Raw genomic sequence first — 781 nt, 5'->3', positions numbered from 1 at the left:
GTGTGTGTGTGTGTGTGTGTGTGTGTGTGTGTGTGTGTGTGTATGTATCCAGAGCTAAATTCAACCACTATTTCTGAAGGAAGCTGTGCTGATTTGCACCTGGTGTTAGTTGTCAAATGTTCTTCAGAAAGTCATATGAAGTGGACATGGATTCTCATGACAGGTGTGGGTTCAGTTGACAGGAGGGTTGAATCCGAAGAGTCCGGTGATGAGGAGGGCAAGAAGCGCAGCAGTGGCATTGTAGCAGACCTCAGCCAGCAGAGCCTGAAGGATGGCGTGGAGCAGGGAGACGAGAGCGCGGAAGGTACTGGGTGCCATTAAGAACCTCAGACTCGTTGAGAGCAAGGATGTGTGTGGGTGAGATGTGCTGGTTGCGTTGCACATGTGTCCTCAGGTAGTGTGTGACGGTCCTGGGAAGGCTGGAGCAGGTGGCTGTGTGCCCAGGGCACTCCTCAAGTGACTCACTTGTGCCCCTTGCAGAAGTGTGCAGTTGTGCAGTGTTGTCGAGTTGCACTGATGGCAAACACTACTACTGAGAAGGTTGGCCCTGGAATATCGCCTGGGACAGAACCCTGTGTGCACCTGGACTTGAAGAAACATGCTAGGTGATTACTATGCTTCCTATCCACAGAGCAGCAGTCTCCTCAGAGCACTCATACAGGGCCACTTCCTGTCCACATAGCAGGGGTCTCCTCAGAGCACTCTCCCAGGGCCACTTCCTGTCCACAGAGCAGCGATCTCCTCAGAGCACTCTCCCAGGGCCACTTCCTGTCCACAGAGC

The 781-nt window shown here is 53.4% G+C and overlaps 1 protein-coding gene across 2 annotated transcripts in view; it reads left to right on the top strand.

The window, feature by feature from the left end:
• The window catches only part of Ppp1r7 (protein phosphatase 1, regulatory subunit 7), a 26,810-nt gene that overhangs the window by 2,537 nt on the left and 23,492 nt on the right, over nucleotides 1-781 (top strand). The window contains exon 2 of one of the 2 annotated variants that reach the window (XM_013033659.1): nucleotides 176-304. In XM_013033659.1, coding sequence (XP_012889113.1) covers nucleotides 176-304 — 129 coding nt within the window. Of the gene's footprint in view, nucleotides 1-163; nucleotides 305-781 lie in introns of both variants that reach the window. The other variant, XM_013033660.1, reaches the window with a different exon arrangement.

Source organism: Dipodomys ordii, unplaced genomic scaffold (assembly GCF_000151885.1).
Source record: "Dipodomys ordii isolate 6190 unplaced genomic scaffold, Dord_2.0 Scaffold174, whole genome shotgun sequence".
Classification (NCBI taxonomy): Eukaryota; Metazoa; Chordata; class Mammalia; order Rodentia; family Heteromyidae; genus Dipodomys; species Dipodomys ordii.
This window is presented reverse-complemented; position numbering and strand designations above follow the sequence as displayed.